The 17,121-nt window shown below is 34.9% G+C and overlaps 5 protein-coding genes across 8 annotated transcripts; 3 read left to right on the top strand and 2 right to left on the bottom strand.

Moving 5' to 3' along the window:
* LOC104764694 lies at window positions 1,206-2,839 on the bottom strand. Its single transcript, XM_010488276.2, has 4 exons — window positions 2,286-2,839; window positions 1,978-2,045; window positions 1,613-1,792; window positions 1,206-1,506 (listed from the first exon to the last, which is right to left on the bottom strand). The coding sequence occupies exons 1-4, from the start codon at window positions 2,794-2,796 to the stop codon at window positions 1,336-1,338; spliced, it is 930 nt and encodes a 309-aa protein (XP_010486578.1). The 5' UTR covers window positions 2,797-2,839; the 3' UTR covers window positions 1,206-1,335.
* LOC109130941 lies at window positions 4,196-4,919 on the top strand. The gene has a single exon (XM_019241080.1). The coding sequence runs from the start codon at window positions 4,243-4,245 to the stop codon at window positions 4,519-4,521; it is 279 nt and encodes a 92-aa protein (XP_019096625.1). The 5' UTR covers window positions 4,196-4,242; the 3' UTR covers window positions 4,522-4,919.
* On the top strand, window positions 5,618-8,462 carry LOC104764692 (monodehydroascorbate reductase 3). The gene is made up of 9 exons (XM_010488274.1): window positions 5,618-5,725; window positions 6,139-6,210; window positions 6,444-6,495; window positions 6,587-6,667; window positions 6,761-6,879; window positions 6,971-7,193; window positions 7,341-7,585; window positions 7,676-7,816; window positions 7,926-8,462. Exons 1-9 carry the CDS (start codon window positions 5,672-5,674, stop codon window positions 8,247-8,249), a joined length of 1,311 nt encoding a protein of 436 aa, XP_010486576.1. The 5' UTR covers window positions 5,618-5,671; the 3' UTR covers window positions 8,250-8,462.
* LOC104764691 (GDSL esterase/lipase At3g09930-like) lies at window positions 9,360-12,958 on the bottom strand. 4 transcript variants are annotated; one of them, XM_010488270.1, is made up of 8 exons: window positions 12,769-12,958; window positions 12,475-12,675; window positions 11,683-11,963; window positions 11,155-11,461; window positions 10,839-11,055; window positions 10,197-10,742; window positions 9,797-9,844; window positions 9,360-9,710 (listed from the first exon to the last, which is right to left on the bottom strand). In XM_010488270.1, the coding sequence occupies exons 1-5, from the start codon at window positions 12,827-12,829 to the stop codon at window positions 10,841-10,843; spliced, it is 1,065 nt and encodes a 354-aa protein (XP_010486572.1). In that variant the 5' UTR covers window positions 12,830-12,958; the 3' UTR covers window positions 9,360-9,710; window positions 9,797-9,844; window positions 10,197-10,742; window positions 10,839-10,840. The 4 variants fall into 4 exon arrangements, with proteins under 4 accessions (XP_010486572.1, XP_010486573.1, XP_010486571.1 ...); XM_010488271.1 differs by having other exon boundaries at window positions 10,265-10,742; XM_010488269.1 differs by lacking the exon at window positions 9,797-9,844.
* On the top strand, window positions 13,413-14,256 carry LOC104764690 (proline-rich protein 3-like). The gene is made up of 2 exons (XM_010488268.1): window positions 13,413-13,637; window positions 13,916-14,256. Exons 1-2 carry the CDS (start codon window positions 13,451-13,453, stop codon window positions 14,242-14,244), a joined length of 516 nt encoding a protein of 171 aa, XP_010486570.1. The 5' UTR covers window positions 13,413-13,450; the 3' UTR covers window positions 14,245-14,256.

Here is a 17,121-nt window from a genome sequence, read left to right as displayed (position 1 = left end):
TTTCCTTTTGTTCCCTTTAAATTTTAAAAATTCCAATTTTAAATTTTCAGTTTTGATTGTCACATTGAAATTTATAGAGAAATTATGTAAACGTCTAATACAATCAAAAAGAAGAAAATTTTGTTCATGACATTGATTTTAGGTTTACAAAGTACAATAGTTAATAGAGAGTTTGTATCCCAGTTTGGAGAAGGACCTGAAAACTACCCAAATGTAGTAGCATTGAATACGAAGAAAAACACTCACTCTCACTATGTGTTCTTCGATGTGGGTAACTGCAGTGGATTTAACTATGACATATATATGAGTCAGTCATACAGAGTGGAAGTCGAAGGTATGTTCATATTCTCATAAGCTATAAAGAATGACATTAAGGATGTAATGGTCAAATACGATTTAAGCTTGCAATATACTATCTTCATGGGAGGAGTTTAGCTGACAAATACTTAATGTTGATGTTCTCAACCTCTATTAAACCTAATTTATCTATCTATTACAAAAGAGTATGGAGTTGTTAATAAATGAAATATTGTATTATGATATCCAAATACAATATAATCGTATAGTGTCTATTTAATGCATAACTTAGATTAGCATTTGTTATCTTGTCTAGATTTTCTTCTCATGCATTTTATAGAAGAATCTGGTCTATGAGACTATGACCTTAGATTTTATATAATTGACTTTCTCTGTAGAGGTAATGACACTTAAACTTGATCACCTTATAAAACTTACTTAACACTCCAACTTGGTCTCAGTTTTTAATCGGGTATGAGATTTTTTTATATAGCATCTATCGTCGCAAAGACATGATGAGGTAAATTTTTAACTCCATGAACATCTATATCTTGATTAGTTTCACAAAGAGAATCATCACTCACATCATGTTTAATGTTAAAGAATACTTTGGTAACTTTGTATGAACGATGAGATAATGAATTAAATTTTGCGTGAGATAATAAACGTGTATGGTTCCTCGTTTTTGCGCTATTAGTCTCGTGTCTTGAGATGACAATGTCCTTGGGGCGGACTAGCTAATAGTTGGTTTAATAAAAAAAACTTAAATAAAATTCTACTACTTTTTTTGTATTTAAAAGTGCTAAAATTGATTCAATACTAAATAAAAACACTTCAGATATTTTTCAACATAACATTTGTAGTTTTCTAATAAAGTTTATCATAAGTCACAAGAATAATTCAATCGGTGTATCTATCTCTTTCCTAAAGATTATTATTTGTAGATATGATAATTTTGGATGAGCAAAAGTACAAAATAAGAAAACAACAGAAGAGCAAACGGAATGCTTAGAAAATATACATAAAGACATGAGATACTTAATTAGAAATATTATCGGTGTCACGGATAATCTTCTTAGAAGGAAGAACAATTGCAGCCAAAGGTTTATTCGCGTATCCACCGCTTTCATCGATGATCAGTCTCAGGCCATCTATGTGAAGTTTCCCGTGGTGGCCGCTAACAACAATAGTCTGTTTATCATCCAGTTCCTGAAGAAATGTTTCGGAGAAAACGAAATCATACAAAGAGATTTCTAAACTTAAGCAAGATCTTAATTAATACAAGTGTTGTTCTTTCAATGTTTTTGTTTTTAACCTGTGGGATGTCCCAAACGGTTTTCCGACCAGTTAGAGGTTGTATCCTTGAAATGCTTGTGTCTTTAGCTCTCAATAGTTTGAGCTGTTCTTCTACGTTTCTTCCTTGCTCTAAACCAGCATGTACGGCGATCAACTTACAATGCTTTAGCCCTTCCTTTGTTTCTATACAAACATCATCATGCAATAGTATCACATAATGGACACGTCACATATATGATAACTACTACTACACATGCATTTTCCTGCGTATTAATTAAGCTTTTACCCGCTAAATCAGACATCCTTTGTTTTATAACCACTCAAGTTCTGTTCCTACAAAACTTCACATGATGTATAATGGTTGGAGAAAAATCCCTTAATTACCTCTTCATGTACCCATACCATATTGGTCAAGAACTTCTTGTGACTCTCCGGTACAGCATTTATCAAATCTATAAAGTCAGAGAAGGATTTATAAGAAAACAAACAAGTTTTAAAAGCAACGATCCCAAATAGTCTTTAAAAATGTCACAATTTCACTATCACAAATACTATATGAACTCCAAATCGGGAAAGCTTCAACAATTGCCTGATCATCAAATTTAGAATATCGTTTGAAGAAAATTCACAGATTATGCCAAATAAACTATAACAAAAGAGAAGAAGCAGAACACATCGGTGGAGAATGGTACCAGAAGATCCATGAGGGACACCATAGGATTCAAAAGTGGACGCAGCATCGTATATCGATCCATTATACACCACCCCATGCTCGGAATAATCGAATTGAACCCTAATATTTCCCGCCCATCTCCTACTTTGGAGATGCATGCTCTCGAACCCTTCACCTTTATACCACCCTTCTCTCTCCTCGCTTCTTGAATACTCTTTCCACGTTTCCGCAATATAAGACCCATCGGAAGTACGAGGTAACAAACCCAAGAACCCAGCGAAAGCGAAGTCGTGGTTTCCGGTGAGAAAGACGTGGGTCTGCTCGGGATGTTTCTCCGGAAGAGAGATCAAGAAGTCGATGACTTTTCGAGTCTCCGGTCCACGATCGCAGTAGTCTCCGAGGAAGATGACGAGAGCTGAGCTGAAATCTGACTTGAGAGCCGATTGAAGATTACGCCAGAGGTCATTGAGCATTGAGATGTTTCCATGGATGTCTCCGACGCAGATCACAGTTCGTGGTTTTTGGGCCATCGTTAGTCTTGTTTTCTTGCGATGCAATCTATGTGGGTGACGACTAAACATTGTCAACAAAAGTCAACTGTTTCGATGGTTCTGATTTTCACATGTTAATAAGTCATCTAAACCGTCAAATTTTCACGTGTAACACATCCTACGGTTTACAGTCCTTTGATAGTTCGCTTTCCACGATAAATTATAATTTAAATGATTTACTCAATGACTCTTTTTTTTTTCATTAATAAAAAGGACTAAGGAAGATAGAGAGATATATAAAAGGTGTCAATGATCAATTATTCAATTCATTCACGTTACTATTACAGCATCATATCAAACTCGTTGAACATTCGATTTTTCATGTAAACACGTTTTGGACATTGTTGTGTTTGTGGAGTTTTAGCACCCAGAAAAAAAAACACGGATGATACATGTGATACATGCGTAACTAACATAAAGTTTAACAAAATATATCATGCCATCTCTAAAAAGCTAACTACCCATATAATTTTGTTCTTAATTATTAGTATATAACCTCAATTTTTTTATTACTCAATCATCTGGTGGTTCAAAAAGCTAATATATTTTGGTGCTATAAAGCATATTTTTTATTTTTGTGCAGTGGGTGGCTACTTGCATTATTAAGCTTCCACTAGCGTAGTGACACCGTAAGAGTCAAAGAACATTATTAACATCGGTTTAGTCGAGACATGTCTGGTTCATAGCATATGCAAGGACATCATATTTTTAAATGTCAATTTTGTGAGGCTAAGAAAATAATTGTTTTTATTAAGGAAAAAACGCATAGAGAGGAGCATAAATTTTAATTTCTGGCTGGGGCATCTGAAAATATTGGAACTCCCTGAGTCATGATCCTAGCTTATAATTCACCTCCTTAATTCATTAACATCTCTTACGTTTTCCGGTTTATGATCATTAAAGATATTTATGTATAACATGGCATAATTGAATGTGACGTATAGGTATATACGGCCAGAAATATTCGTGATTATGAATTCATAATTACGTACATTTTCTTCTTAATTATCTACGCACGCAATTCCATTCATTGCTAAATGATAAGCTCTTTTTACGGGACTCTTCACCAAACGCTACTTAATTGCTTACAAATTTATTACTCCATGTATACATCATCTCTTGAAGAGATTCTCTTCCCCTTTCTGGTATTGTTCTTAATCACAATTCACAAATATAACCTCTTCAATAATTAAAACCCAATTCATTCCCCTTATTCCTTCCTGAATCAAACAAGTGAGGTGGCATATATAAGTATAATGGTATATGTAAAATTGTTCCTTTTACTTCATGTAATTTGTCCTTTCTTTCTCTTCACGTAATCCATCCCACGGTAGCTATCTCTCTCTATATATACAATAAACACACAAGAAACACAATCGATCATAAATAAGAAAGAGAGAGAGAGAGAGAGAAGAAGAAGAAGAGATGGGAAACGTGAGATGGCTTCTCAACTTTCTCAACCATGCCAACAAGCAAGAAAGTGTTGAGAATCCTGACAAAACCGGTGTCGTAAAGGCCTCAAACAGTGGATTCAAGATGCCATTGCATTACCCAAGATACAAGAAGGAGGACTACGAGGAGATGGAAGAGTGGAGATTGGATTTGCTTCTTTCAGACTACGGACTTCTTGCCTTCCATGACAATACTCTACATGAGAAGCGAGCTTTTGCAATCGGAGCTTTTCTGTGGCCTCAGCACCCGTAATTTCCATCTCCTTTATTTATCTTCTTTATATTATTTAAGAGTACTAATGGAGATTGTGTAGAGATACGAGAGCGGAAGAGATGAAAGAAACCGCGATATCAATCTACCCAAGATATATGTCAGAAGAAGTCCGTAGTCTGAAAGAAGCAAACGTATCTTTAGTTTTCATTAGACCACTTTATGTTGTCTATATAAGTTTAGCTTTGGATTTTGCATCTATGAATCTTCAATTCAATAAAATGTAGTTTTACCGCTTGTCATGGTAATATGGTATCAAAGCCTTCATTCAAATCTCCCCCAAATGAGGCTGAGTCTAATTCATTATATTTCCTTACCTTGTGTTGCTATTATTGTACCAAAGAATGAACATAAAGAAAGGTGAAGATCCATTAGTATCATTATATAACATGATTCATTGCATCCCCACCCCTAACTTATGACACTATGGTTGTCCGTGATTGGACTTCTTCAAAAGCATAAACTGATAAAGCAAATTCTAATAGCAACATCTATGTAATAATCATACTAGTAAGCATCTTAAAGTTGATTTGTTAGCATGTGGCTAAACACAGTATTATTGAGATCTGCGCTAAATTTCATCGAGATTTGAGCAATAACGCCAACGAAATCGAGATTTGGATTTATAACGCCAATGAAATTGAGATTTGAGCTAATAACTCCAAGTGGCTGACACTCTGAAAATATATGATTAACTAAATAATTATCGATTCTACCAACCAAATAGTATACACGTTTTTATAACAGATATTTTTGATTTTTTGGAGTAAAATAAATTAAACGGAGTTCGTCGTTATAGGAGAGGACAGACAATTCCAACGTGATATATACGTTTTTTCATGTGAGTTCGTCTGCAGGTCATTTTTTGGGATTATAATAGCTAATTTAGGAACGTTAAAGGTATGGATGATATTATTAGTCAAGTCTTTCCAATATGATTATTATATTATCCACTAATACATAATAATGATATCCAATTGATCAATATGCCTTAAACAAATCGAGTCAGACTAGTCCAATACAGACACCTAGACTCGAGAGCCTTATCGTCACTCCACTATATATATAAACCTAAAGTCACTTTCCTCTTAACATACCAAAAAGAAACTGAGAAAGAAATTTTGATTCATCAATGGCGGAAGAGAAGAGCTACAAGTACGTGATCATTGGAGGTGGTGTAGCCGCCGTAAGTAAATTGCTTTGCTCCATTTTTCACATCTTTTTTTCGTTAAACAAGATATATCTTATCGAATTTAAATCCGATAGTGACACAACACAATACAAATACAAACTAGTATAGATTATATGTCTTAGTCCAACGTTTTTTTTTTAGCAACTCGACAGCATTGTAGTTTGTTAATGGTTAGACCATTTTTTATCAACGAATCATCGCTTATTTCGCGTTTGTGCTTTGCTTTCGAATTCCTCTCTCTAGATCTCTTTGATTCTGCTCTCACCTTTTTTTTTTTTTTTAATAACTAAGAAGTTTTGGATCTAGGTTCTCACTTTTACATAAAATCCATTTATGCTTAGTAAACAAACAAAATAAACTGTTTATGCTTTGATTTGACTTTTTTTTTTGGCATTTCCGAATCACAGGGTTACGCGGCGAGAGAGTTTACGAAGCAGGGCCTGAACCCTGGTGAACTAGCAATCATTTCCAGGGAAGCAGTACGTTTTTCACTCTTATGAGTTTGGTCTCGATTTTTCACTCTTACGAGTTTGGTCACAACTTTGAAAATGATTTCACAATTTTTTTTTTTTGTTTGCAAACACAAATACAAGCGCAAAAGATTATAAACACTATTTTTGGAAAGTTGAAACAAATGATATATGATATTCTCTAGTCTGAAAACTGATTTTGAAGCCCATAACCATGTTTTGTTTTGTGTGTTTGTCAATAGGTGTCTCCTTTTGAGCGTCCTGAACTAACCAAAGTATATATCGACCTCTCAGGTAAAACCTTTTTAACTCTATAACATCTCTGTCAATAGATTTAACTTTTATTTGCTACAAGATTTTGGTTTAACTTGGATCACCATTACAGTCAATCCGACCCTTGCGAGTGTCTATTGCTGTGCTGGAACTGGTGAAGAGAAGCAGTACCCTCATTGGTACAAAAAAAAAGGTAATGGTTTAGTTTCTGTCTTCTCCAAGAAATCTCGGTGATTTTCCACTCGCAATGTTTTTGGTGATTCTGAGATAATTTTGATTTTTACAGGGATTGATCTAATTGTGAGCACAGAGATAGTCAAAGCAGATCTTGCTTCCAAGACACTTGTTAGTGATGATGGAACAATTTACAAGTACCAAACTTTGCTCATTGCAACCGGTTCTACTGTGAGCACAATACTTGCCCTTCTCTCTCTCTCTCTTTGTTACGTTCTAAGTTACTCTAGCTGGCGACGACTGATATCAATATATTTTGCAGTACGTAAAATTGTCAGAACTTGGGATCCCAGAAGCAGATGTTAAGAATATATTCTACCTAAGAGAAATCGATGACAATGATGAGCTTTCGTTAGCTATGGAACTATATGTGCAAAACGGACAGGCCGTGGTTATTGGCGGCGGTTTCTTAGGTCTTGAGATGAGTTCTTCTCTAAAGGCTAATAACCATGAAGTGACCATGGTTTTTCCAGAACCTTGGATTCGTAAGTTTGATGCTTAACAAAAAAAAGTTTACCTAAATAATTTTACATTGGATATTATTAGTAAGTTCATTTCAAGATACTAGGAGTTATCAGTTTTGCAAAAGAAGTTTTCATTAACATATTTTCCTCTGTTTGATCGTTGTATAGTGAACCGGTTTTTCACCCCGGAGATGTCTGCATTCTATGAGGCTTACTTAACCAACAAGGGAATCAAAATCATCAAGGGAACCGCAGTCACCGGATTTAACACCAACTCAGATGGAGTGGTCACGGAGGTCATACTAGAGGGTGGAAGAACCCTAGAAGCTAACATTGTGGTCGCCAGTGTCGGTGGTAAACCGGTCACCTCACTCTTCAAAGGCCAACTTGAAGAGGAGAAGGGTGGAATTAAGGTTTGTGATTAAAAAATAAAAGAAAACAGAGCTCTTGTCAATTACCATTATTAGTAGTGAGTGATTAATGATTATTCGTTATTATTGTAGACTGATGGGTTCTTCAAAACAAGCCTACCTGATGTATACGCACTTGGAGATGTAGCCACATTCCCAATGAAAATGTATGGCGAGATGAGGCGTGTTGAACACGCTGACAATGCTCGCAAATCTGCTGGACAAGCCGTCAAAGTAAGAGCCTTACCAGCTTGATTCTATAAATCGAATATACGGATGACCGAACTCTTTTGAGCTAACGACATTAACTAATGATGTGTATCTCTATGGTTCTAAATTGTAGGCAATCAAAGCAGCTGAGGAAGGGAAAACTGTCCCGGATTACGATTATCTTCCCTTTTTCTACTCTAGATTTTTCGACCTCTCGTGGGAATTCTATGGAGACAACGTTGGAGAATCTGTAATCTTTGGAGACACTGACCCCAAAACTCCAAAGCCTAAGTTTGGGACGTATTGGGTTAAAGATGGGAAAGTAGTTGGAGTGTTTCTCGAAGGAGGAACTAAAGAGGAATACAAGGCTATTGCTAAAGTGGCACGAGCACAACCTTCCGTTGAGAGTCTTGACGTGTTATCCAAGGAAGGTCTTTCTTTCGCCACCAAGTTTTAATAGCACCACTCTTTGAGACTTTGGGTCTTTGTTTGGTATAAGTCAGATTGATGCAACAATATCTCCTTTTGTCCTTTGATTTCGTATGGAGCCCCTTTTCTGTTTGGGAGAATAATTTAGTATAAGAATGTATTTTATTTGGTTTGATCGAATCATTGGATTTTAAAGTTCTTGCAATATTCGATTCATGATAGATATTCAGTTTTGGATGCACGTGAACACATGGCATTTGCCATGCTCTTGATTAAACTTTTTGAGTCAGACCAAAACTGTAACATTTTTTTTTAATGTCCAACACAACTTAAATTAATACTATAATTTTGAGAATCAAAATATAAAACCTGATTTAGTAAGTTTTTTTTTGGTAGTCAACTATCAGTTACACTCATAACTCAATTTAAATTAATAAATTAGTGATAACATGTACTACCAAATCACACCTTTCGCTAAAACTCTTCTTTTAACAACAGAATCGTGCTTCTCACGAGATGCTTTCTCGAATTATTCCAAAAACCGCCCGGTAAATCGCTCTCCTAGAGGCTTACACTGCCTAGGGTTTATCTGCTTCGACCCGAAACTTAATTAGATCTGCTTCGACCCCTATGATTTTTGAATCTTTGCTCGTTTTGATTATCAAATTATTATTTTATTATTTTCTTGTGTGTAGGAGAGATAAAGATTAGAACTTTGTGTTTGTTTCCAACATGGAACATGTGGGATTTGTCGATCTCGATACAGAGCTGATATAAAAAATTGGGACTTGGTGTTGTTTTCTATGTTGCATCGAATCTAAATCCACTGAAAAAATCCTTTAATTATCTCTAAGTAAATTAAGCTTCTATAGTCTCAAGATATCAATTTAAGACCAGCTTGTGATTTAAAAAGATCAGTAGAAGGTTTTTTAGAGCATCTTTAATGGTAGGTTTATATTTTTGAGGTTCTTACATTTTTTAGTATTTAAAAGTATACTTTTATAAAATAAGAATCTTTTGTTTGTTAATTAAAATTGTACTCCTCCAATGATAAACTCTTATAAGTGAAGTTTTTAGTTTTGAAAAAAAAAATTAGAGAGTTAGTTATCAAGTCTCTGAATTAAAACAGCAACATGAATGAGAAAAACCAGAAAATATATATAAACCCTAATAAATCCCCAAAGTCCGAATTACATAATTCATACTTCAAACCATTGGTATGCACATAGAGAATCGAGAAGAAGAAGGCATCGTTAGTTAAATTTGTAAGAGCCAAATTGAAAACCCTCAAAAGGAATCATCATCCGTAGTGGTAATGGGAAGAAAGTGAACCATTCTCTCGGTCTTCACTTATGGATTGTGGTGCTGATGATAGTATTTAAGATAAGAGATCAAAACTTAAATCCAAAGGGTGAAAAGAAACTGCATGCCTGCTTAGACGATGTCTCTCTCTATGAAGATGTCTCTGTGTGAGCTGACGGGTTTGTGTCTGCAAGAGAGAAGAAAATAGATCAGTTGCTGCTTAGTAGAGTAAACAAAACAGAGTCAATAAGATCATGAACAGGATGAACATACTCAATTCAATTAGATCATGAACATGATACGTCTTCAAACAAGCATAACCTATGGACCATAATAACTAAAGCAATTAGAAGATGTCGAATGTGAAAATAAATTGGTTCCACTATATTAAGATATATCACTACATACAATCCAACCAACCAAAAGAAGCCTTTCACGAGAGCTATTGAAAAGAAACACACACAAACTAGATCCAATTTGATTATAAATCATCACTAGAGCTAAAACTTAGGGCAATTTTGTTATAAGATTAGAGACTAATCACAAGATAACCTATGGAATGATTCAATTAGCTCTGAATCACATGAATCAAGTTACGGGATTCCCAACTTAACTAAAATCACGAAGCTACAGTAAACAATTCGGGTGAGCGGAGGAGGAAGAAGCAAAGAACCTGCAATCTGATAAGAACGAAGGGAGAGAGATGATAAAAAAAGGCAGAGAAAGAGAGGAATCTTTTACAGCAATAGAATCATGCACCAGAGTCGCCGTTGAGATCTGCCGTCGATGGAGATGATGAGTTAACGAGGTTGAGCAGCCGGAGGCCACCCAAAATTGAATTATTCTTCTCTGCTTGCAATCAATTTGTGAGAGAAAACTCTTGATTTTGCACTCTCTCCGTCAAGAAACAGAGAGGAGGAAGAGAAAACATAATCAACAAAAAAAAAAAAAAATCTTTTATTAAAGGAACACCCAACAATTAACGAACACGTCGTCGTCTCTTATGTTCTTTTTAACCTCTTAGTTAAGAGGCAATTCTTACCAAAATTCACAATTTTGATTTAATTTTAAATAGGTTAAACCTAAGAATTTGGGACTAAGAAGTCCCGATAAAGATGCTCTTATATTCTTATAACCAGTTGCTTTTATCCATGACTTCAACGATCCTTATAATATGCACCATATAACCAGCGAGCGCTTGACTTGAAAACTATCTTCGCTACAAAGACAAGACGAGACAAATGTTATAAACACAATTTAGTGAAGGAAGAGATAGAAACACCAATAATGGAAAATATTTTAATTTAAGTCTTACTCTTAAATCCAAACTTCTGTGAGACTTTTATGTAAAACCGAGTAAACAGATCTCCATCCTTCTTCGGTTGGATGAAAGATGTCCCAAAAGAAGGCACCCTTTGGATCTTCACAAACTGTGTACTTCTTCTCACCCTTCTCGTCCACGTTTGAGCAGTCGTGATTGCTGTCGATCCCAACACAACACGGTTCCAACGGGTTCCCAAACCTCGTAACACCTAAGCGATTCACAAGCCTCGTAAAATATATTTATTTACAAAAAAAAAGAAATAACAATTTTAGGATCCAAAAACTTTCAACTTTTTTTTTTGGTTTACCCGGTTCCGGTCCTTTGTTCTTGAAAACGGTCAAGAAGGCGTTGTAGTGATCAAGGACGACGAAAGTGGAGGGCTTGGTCTCATTGTTAAGCCTGGCGACGGCTTTATGCAATAAATAGTTGTGAAGATTCGTTGATATGTTATCTGTCGCGTTGCAACGTTGGAATGAAGTAAAGACGGTGATGCTAGGGAGGCATCCGAGTGGCTGCATTGAAGTAATCGCTATCTTCTTCACTCCTAACTTGTGGATGCGTCTCGCGTTTGCCTCAATTTGACCAACGACTTGCTGCATGAATGCCGGTAACTCCTACAAGAATAATTTGGCTTTACTTTTGCATGCCATGCTTATTTACGTTTACAATTTCTAACAAAATTAAAGTATTATATTATTAAATTTAGATATAAATTTATATGTTTTAATGTTTTCATATTGAAACAATGGGATCGTAATTAAGTGAAAAAAAAACAATATATATATATATATATATATATATATGGTAAAAATATATATATATGGTGTTTACTTACGGTCAGTGGGCGTTTTAGGGCCATGAAAGTGGCATAGTCGTTGCCGGCGACGCTGACGAGAGCGAGGGAGGAGGGGAGATGGGAGGGAGAGTAGATATTGCGGGCGGTAAGGATGCGTTCGAAATAATCAATCTGAGTTGTCATGTTTGGCAATGGATTATCTTTAGTCTTAAACACTCCTGTTCCTCCGTACGCATAATTCATCCCGCACAATAGCCGTTCCTTTCCCGCGTAATCCTTCCACGTGTATGGGATCGGTGACTTTATCCCCAAGTATCTTGCTGCACACACGCATCAAAAGATTGGTGTAAGAATTAAATCAAAACGTTTAGTTGTTCAAAATTAACAATTCGTAAATGCAAATAATGTATAGAATTTTCATAAAAAGTTAAAAATAAAAATACGTGTAGATCATGAATGCAAATAAAATGAGCAGTTTCTTATCTTTTTATTTTTACAAAGAGATTCAATACTGCACATGGTAATTTTATTAATCTAATACAAAACCATACCTAATAAATATTGAATCAATTTTCTAGTGTATGTACCGAACTTATACTTCCACGTCAGCACTATTGCACCTAGTAACAAAATACTCATACTTTTTCCTTTTGTGATATTTAGGATATAAATCTACTACCTACGTAACGAAACCTAGCAAAACAGTATGGCCGAAGCCCATGATGAATGATGTACGGTTTGTTAGCGTTGGTGTTGAATTTTCGTGGCCGATTCACACCATCCATATCCTCATTTATTGTGAACAAAGAAAAAGTGTGTGAGAGAGAGAACCTAGAAAATCGGTGGCGACACGGCCATCGGAGAAACGACCGGAAGGTTTTTGTGGGAAAGTGATGCCGTAAGGAATTTTCCAAGAATCGGAAAGAGACTTCCTTATGTTTCCTGTATCTGCATAGGAATCTCCGAACACGAACAGCCTGTTCGGTCTCAAGCTCTTTGAGTTACTATGTTGAAGATGATCCGATTCAGCACCTTCAAAACATTAATCGTTAATTAGTAATAGGTTTCAGAGATCCACTTATGTGATTAAGAGCTATATTTTAGATGAATATGCTCCATAATTACCTAAGAAGAAATATGAGAATGAGAACAAAAAGAGAGTGATAAACAGATTTAGAGACTTCATTGTTGTTGGTGTATTAAGGTATCAGATTCAAACCAAGAAGAGGCTTTTGTGTGTGTGTGCATGTGTGTGTTTGTTTTGATGTGTTAAAGTAAGCAAAGTGGAGCGAAAAGAGGAGGAAGAATAAGTATATATGTGGTGCGGATAAGTTTGAGGAGAGGCTTTTTGTGAATTTTATTATTTTTTTCACTAACACATTGTCCTTTTTGGCTTTGTAGTGACAATTACAAAAAGAGGGAATTAAAAAAAGAAGGTTAATAAAATAACAGAGACGATTTGGTCAACTGAAGGTTCATAGTCATAATGTTACCTATCGGCAAAAGATTATAACTTTCACATACAATTGTGAAATTGTCAAAACCAATATAATCTTATATTTTGTATAACATAAAAATCGTACTGTAAACGAATTGAAATAAAATGAGCTTTTTAATCAAGAAATGATTTGAGACCATAATACTAAATGGACCGCACGTCTAGACGTAGTGCCCTTCCACACATATTACATAATTTCCTCCCTAACCAAAAGGTCTCATTTTATATATATATATATATATATATATGAAGTCTTTCTTACATCAGAGAGCATTGTCTCAAAATCATCGAAACAAAAGAAAAGTCGTCATGGCGCAGAAGATCACAACATTGGTTCTGCTAATCGAAATATTGTTTCTGGTGAGTTGTGTGAGTCATTTCACCACGACGACGGCGGATAACGACGTTGATGTGATTCACGTAGCCGGAAAAGTTATGTGCCAAGACTGCTCTCTGAATTACGGCGAATGGATCAACGGCTCTGAACCCATCAAAGGTATACATTAATTGTTCCAATAAATTTGATTTTCTGTATTAATCACTCATAACTATAAAAATCCAAACATCAGTTATGGTTGTTGTATGACCAAAACTAATTAATTACGGTTATATCTAAAAAGGCTATGACCAAGACAGAAGCTAACCAATCACGTTCAAAAATTGAAAATAAATTTCTTTTAGCTATATATTTTTTTCTTTTCTTGTATGCAAACCGTGAGAAAACTCTCAAGACCGGATTATATTAACCAAATTATTCCACTTTGTATCTTTCAGGGGCAGTGGTATCAATCACTTGTATGGACGAGAGGAGAAGAGTGAGATACTATGGCAGCGACAAGACAGATGAGAGAGGCCAGTTCGATCTAATCGTCAACAATGTCCTCTACGGCGGCAAGGAACTCAAGCCTCAACTATGTAATGTCCGGCTAGTGTCTTCTCCGGACCAGTCATGTGACATTCCGACCAATTTTGGGGATGGTCTAACCGGAGTGAAGCTAGTTCGACCATTCATGGTTTTCAAGGATCTGGTTAAGTATGTGGTCGGACCATTTTATTATACCACTCCCATGTGTGAGACGCCCAAATTTGAAAACAACTACTAAAATTGGGAAGGTTTTGACTTTCTTGGCTGAGGTCATTTAAACTTAGTGGTCTTTCATTAACATAATATATATATTACTCAAATATTCGTAATGTGACACGTTTTTGCTTCCGTAATTCTGGTAATTCTTGTACATGTCAATTTAAACTATACTCGTCAAAAAAGAACCAATTACAATATATTTTCCCTTGTAATAGGTCTCTTCCAATTAGTAGATTTCCTCTAGTAAATTATCAAGTACTAAAAGTGATAAAATGGCAGTAACAAATAGCTGAAACTTTTGTGGAATGAAACTAACATCGTAAAGTGAAATAAATTAACACCGTTTAACCAAATTACGGGTACCAGTTGTAACTCTGATTTTTTAAACTGGTACTCGTTGTCGACCAAAAAAAACAATGCTTTTTCTTTTTTTTTTAAAGTCTCAAACAGAAAAGGGAAATCACTAGCTATAAAGAGATTCGGAAACAAATTTTGACAAAAGCATGCACATCTTTGGCCTGACTATTCTGCAAAAAAATTATCTAGATACTCAATGATACATATATAAAATCTCCAATAAAACAAAACTACACTCCAATTTAATTTATATCTCAAATTCGGATATTCCTTCCTTTTATTCCTCACACAAAGAACAACATACTACGGGAGTGGATACACCACAAACATAATGAAGATAAACAAAAACATAGATAAAGAGAGAGAAGAGAGAGCGAGATAGAGTATTACATAACTAGAGAGGTACATAATCTGCTGATTCCGAGGGGAACCGAAGCTTGCCAAAGGATAGAAGTTGCCCAATTTCGAGAGGGAGATAAACAAAACTCGCTGTCTGAATCAGCTGTCTCTTCATCATCAGCCTTCTGCAATCTTCATTGCTCCATATCATAAAACACTTTCCTTACATGAACACAAAACCGCTTAATTGTAGAGGGTATTCAAATTTGTTTTGTACATAGGCCATCCCCTAGAGATATGAATAACATCTAGATAATTAAACTAGAGGTTTTCATTCTTCGTCGCCTTAGGGGATGGCCATTTTTTCTTCTGTTTTGTGTAGTTGTTGTGCCAAATTTAGAGAGGGTTCAACAATGGAGGCTTGCTAGGGGGGTTTTATAGCTTTTACTTCACTTTTTTTTTTTTGCGTTTTTTTGTTTGTCTTTGGTCATGAAGACATTTTTAAAAGATACACACACCTAAACCACATATTACATAAGCTATATAGTGTTCTTTCCACCTTTTCTCATTTCTTTTTCATATAAAAAACCAACTTTTTGTCACAATCAACCAATATATTTCATGTTTGTTAATATATTTCTCTTTTTATAAATGATACTATATTGTACAAAATGATGTACTACTGTTAATAGGTCGTATATGTTGTTAAGTTATATTGGTATCATATATATATACACGTATTTATCTTGTATGTCTTATAACATTCTATTTCCTTTTTCTTCCAGATTTTACGTACTGTTAAACAATAAAACAAAACAAATAAAGAATGGAAAATACTGTAGATTATTGGTGAACTTAAGTAAAGGGGAATAAATAAATGGTGTAAAGACGAGGGCATGAAAAAGTAAATTAAAAAATATAAGTGGAAGCAGATGATGGAAACAAGGGGAGTCTTACGTGAATATGCTTGGAATTTTGGATCATCCGATGGAATATGCCATTACCAATATAGCCTTTTTCAGTTTTCACAGACATTATACACTCATCAGCTGATGACATGTTCAAAAATTACGTTATTTCTTTATTCAATACTTTAGTCATGTACCTGAGCTGTCACGTAGTCACGAACCTAAATTCTTTAAATGCTATCCAGAAATTTTAAATTTAGATTAAAGATCTCTAGTAAAATTAATTACGACGTGACTCTCTTTTACTGAATAGTATTAATATTTATATACATAAACAGTAAAGTTATTCATTACGTATGCAATCTTTGTGATATATATTCGTCTCTAACTGCGTGTCATGGTAATAACTTGATTCGTTTTGTTAAATGAAAAACTCTTTATTTTTCTTTCTTATAAGAAACAAAAGTCCCAAAATATTTTAAGACAAAATAGGACGCAACGCATTACGTTTATCTTTTCTGGAATTGATCAGCTAACTAACAAAGCTTAGTGATTTATTTGAATTGTGTTTATTTTGCTCCAAAATTTCGTGTCCAGCTAGTTGATACCCAAAAAAAAAAAAATTGGATCTACTTACTGATCGGCCTAAACTTTCAAAATTATCTAAGTCAATATTAGCCCAAAAATTTGAAATTTTCAAAAAAAAAATGATTAGTGCGTACACGTGTCAGTACATATGTACATATACATTTGTCATAATCTAGCATTCGGATTTTTTTTGTTTTTGTTTTTGGTACTTCGCATTTCTTAAGAAAAAACTCTATTTGCAAAAGGAAAGCTAGCAGAAAAGGGTAAAAGAATTAGAGAAATTGAAGGTTGATGGGTTATGCTTTAATGGGGCAAGTAATGATTGGCGTGTGCATAGGAAAACGCATTAAAATTGTGGGAGACCGAACCGTTGTCAAACAATGAGCGCCGTTGACACAACTCTTACTTACAATCCTCAACAGTTCCTTTGATTTTAAATGAAATTGTTGCTGCGCGCACATCAGGAACCCCCGGCCCATTCATGAGTAATGTTCAAGTTGGCTTCAAAAATGTATCATGTATGTGTTCCTAAATCCCAAGTTTGTTAGATGGAAAAAAAAAGAGAGAGTAATGTTCAAGCTACGGTATTTGTGTAATTAAAACCGGAGCAACTATTTGTTATCGTGAATCTTCGTTTTCATCAACATTCGGATTAGCTTCGTCTAAACTATAAACATCTAAAATATTTGAGCTTCAAAATCTGT

The sequence above is a fragment of the Camelina sativa genome, chromosome 19 (assembly GCF_000633955.1).
Source record: "Camelina sativa cultivar DH55 chromosome 19, Cs, whole genome shotgun sequence".
Taxonomy (NCBI): domain Eukaryota; kingdom Viridiplantae; phylum Streptophyta; class Magnoliopsida; order Brassicales; family Brassicaceae; genus Camelina; species Camelina sativa.
The sequence above is the reverse complement of the archived record's forward strand: the minus strand, read 5'-3'. Positions and strand labels throughout refer to the sequence as shown.

What these genes read in the sequence shown, in the direction of transcription:
- LOC104764694 (XM_010488276.2), bottom strand. Translation starts at nt 2,796, where the DNA reads ATGGCCCAAAAACCACGAACTGTGATCTGCGTCGGAGACATCCATGGA. An exon ending in TGTCCCTCATGGATCTTCTG is followed by an intron (nt 2,046 to 2,285) that starts GTACCATTCTCC and finishes CTGACTTTATAG; the next exon opens with ATTTGATAAATGCTGTACCG. An exon ending in CCGTTTGGGACATCCCACAG is followed by an intron (nt 1,507 to 1,612) that starts GTTAAAAACAAA and finishes ACATTTCTTCAG; the next exon opens with GAACTGGATGATAAACAGAC.
- LOC109130941 (XM_019241080.1), top strand. Translation starts at nt 4,243, where the DNA reads ATGGGAAACGTGAGATGGCTTCTCAACTTTCTCAACCATGCCAACAAG.
- LOC104764692 (XM_010488274.1), top strand. Translation starts at nt 5,672, where the DNA reads ATGGCGGAAGAGAAGAGCTACAAGTACGTGATCATTGGAGGTGGTGTA. An exon ending in TCATTGCAACCGGTTCTACT is followed by an intron (nt 6,880 to 6,970) that starts GTGAGCACAATA and finishes TATATTTTGCAG; the next exon opens with TACGTAAAATTGTCAGAACT. An exon ending in CTGCTGGACAAGCCGTCAAA is followed by an intron (nt 7,817 to 7,925) that starts GTAAGAGCCTTA and finishes TCTAAATTGTAG; the next exon opens with GCAATCAAAGCAGCTGAGGA.
- LOC104764691 (XM_010488270.1), bottom strand. Translation starts at nt 12,829, where the DNA reads ATGAAGTCTCTAAATCTGTTTATCACTCTCTTTTTGTTCTCATTCTCA. An exon ending in ATTCTCATATTTCTTCTTAG is followed by an intron (nt 12,676 to 12,768) that starts GTAATTATGGAG and finishes AATGTTTTGAAG; the next exon opens with GTGCTGAATCGGATCATCTT. An exon ending in GAACAAAGGACCGGAACCGG is followed by an intron (nt 11,056 to 11,154) that starts GTAAACCAAAAA and finishes TGAATCGCTTAG; the next exon opens with GTGTTACGAGGTTTGGGAAC.
- LOC104764690 (XM_010488268.1), top strand. Translation starts at nt 13,451, where the DNA reads ATGGCGCAGAAGATCACAACATTGGTTCTGCTAATCGAAATATTGTTT. An exon ending in CGGCTCTGAACCCATCAAAG is followed by an intron (nt 13,638 to 13,915) that starts GTATACATTAAT and finishes TGTATCTTTCAG; the next exon opens with GGGCAGTGGTATCAATCACT.